The 1,831-nt window shown below is 51.4% G+C and overlaps 1 protein-coding gene across 1 annotated transcript; it reads right to left on the reverse strand.

Annotated features, from left to right (window-relative positions):
• Positions 1-1,061: 1,061 nt before the first annotated feature.
• On the reverse strand, positions 1,062-1,492 carry LOC143632954 (uncharacterized). The gene is made up of 2 exons (XM_077101361.1): positions 1,316-1,492; positions 1,062-1,235 (listed from the first exon to the last, which is right to left on the reverse strand). Exons 1-2 carry the CDS (start codon positions 1,490-1,492, stop codon positions 1,062-1,064), a joined length of 351 nt encoding a protein of 116 aa, XP_076957476.1.
• Between the last annotated feature and the right edge of the window lie 339 nt (positions 1,493-1,831).

Raw genomic sequence — 1,831 nt, forward strand, 5'->3', positions numbered from 1 at the left:
TATTGATAATCTGTACAAATGAAAGAAAATATGACAACAGAACATAAAAATCTACAGGAAGTCTTCCATGTTCATGCCCATGCCGTCGTCATGGCCCCCGAGGCCCCGGAACGCGTCGCCGACGTCGGCATCGTCCTCTCCCCCGCGCCTCGCCCCCGAACCGTCCTTGGCATCCACGTTTGTCGCCCCGTCTGCGTCTCCGCCAGACCTGCTCGCCTCGTGGTCAAAACTGGGAGGGGTGGCAATGGCACGGTGTAGCGCTGTCCAGACAGCTCCGCTACCCGACTGCTAACAAGCCAGTCGATCTGGCGCGATATCTGCCTCATCCCCAACTCAAGGGCCTGCAACCTAGCGTCGGTGGCGGGACCCAGACGCACCACACGATATGTGCGTGGAACGTGCTGCGTCGGCCCCTAACAACAAAACAACATAAATCTGTTTAATACGAAGACGAATTAAAAGAAATGATAAAACGATAATATATTAAAATGTACCTGAGATTTGCCCGGATCCTCACGTACATCACCACCATCGCTCGAATCCTCGTCGGCCCCCTCCCCCGCGTCGACAGGCTCATGGACAAGCTCCACATCCGGTGCCACGACTGGGGGAGGCTCTACTAAAGGCACCGGGATGTAAGGCACACGTGCCCCCGCCCCGGACACCAGTTGGTCGTACGGGCCGTTGGGCCCGGGGAACGAACGCACAATGTGCATGCCGCCGCACCGGATGCGGTCCAACTCACTCGAAGGGGTCGGAGCGATACGCCGTCCGTCCACCAGGTCTCCATGGCCCAGAGATATCGCAAGCTGGGTGACGTACCCACCACCCATCAAGGACCCTCGTCCCTGCCTGAACTTGTAGCCGACAAAATAGTCTGCAAACCCCCTAGCGAGGTTGCAGTGCGTGTGAGTTAGCAAACACCTCAAAAAAAATAGGTCGCGCAGGCTGTAGTTCTCCAGAACCCAGGTGAAGTTCCTCTGCCGTTCCGTGATAACAAACACGGTGGCGATACAAAACGACTTTGATGTCGACGTCACACCGATAAACTGAACCAACGGCTAGTCGTACATGTTGGTGTTGTACTTCGTGTCAATCATCAACACCTCGGGGAACGCACGCCACATCTTATGCGACTTATTATGACAGAAGAAAATTTCCTCCGTCTTGTTATCGGTATCACTCTCCCGGGTATAGAACTTGAAACTGTTGCTTGCGAGAAAGTTTTCCAGCGCCTGCATTGGATTAAATAAAACTTTAGTTAATATTCTAAGCATGGCAAGTACACATTAAAACTACAAATGTTTTGAACTACCTTCATAGGGGTGTCGCCTAGTTGCCCATCCTTCCTAATCTTGGCGGTGTGGTTGTATATATCTTTTATTACAGGTTGTACACCGGAAAACTTTTTGCGGAGGGCTGCTTCGATTTGTTGTGGATTAACGCCAGTCCTGTGTAAACTCTCAACCATATCCAGCCGGTCGCTGTTCATTTTTCTAAAAGACGCACACCCCTCCTCGAATTCAACGGGATCGTGGTTGTGAGTCTCGTTTACCACTTGAACCCTCCAACAGGCACCCCTCGAGTCGTACCTGCCCAAGATCTTAAACGGACAGCATTTGTTTATGTTGACGGTACGCCTCATCGTCGCCTTTATTTTGGGTTCGCCCCCACAATTGCATGCAAGGTCCACAGCGTTTTTCCTTGACCGTTGGACCACAACAACAAATCAATGCTCCCGTCCTCTAATTTTTACCCATTTCTCCAGCTCCTCGCGGCTCTCAAAAATCTGAAACAGTTTTACGCTATTTATTAGGCCGTTTATTAAATA

Source organism: Bidens hawaiensis, unplaced genomic scaffold (genome assembly GCF_021521415.1).
Source record: "Bidens hawaiensis isolate Kalapana, Puna unplaced genomic scaffold, B.hawaiensis_p1.1 tig00006555_1, whole genome shotgun sequence".
In the NCBI taxonomy this organism is placed as follows: Eukaryota; Viridiplantae; Streptophyta; class Magnoliopsida; order Asterales; family Asteraceae; genus Bidens; species Bidens hawaiensis.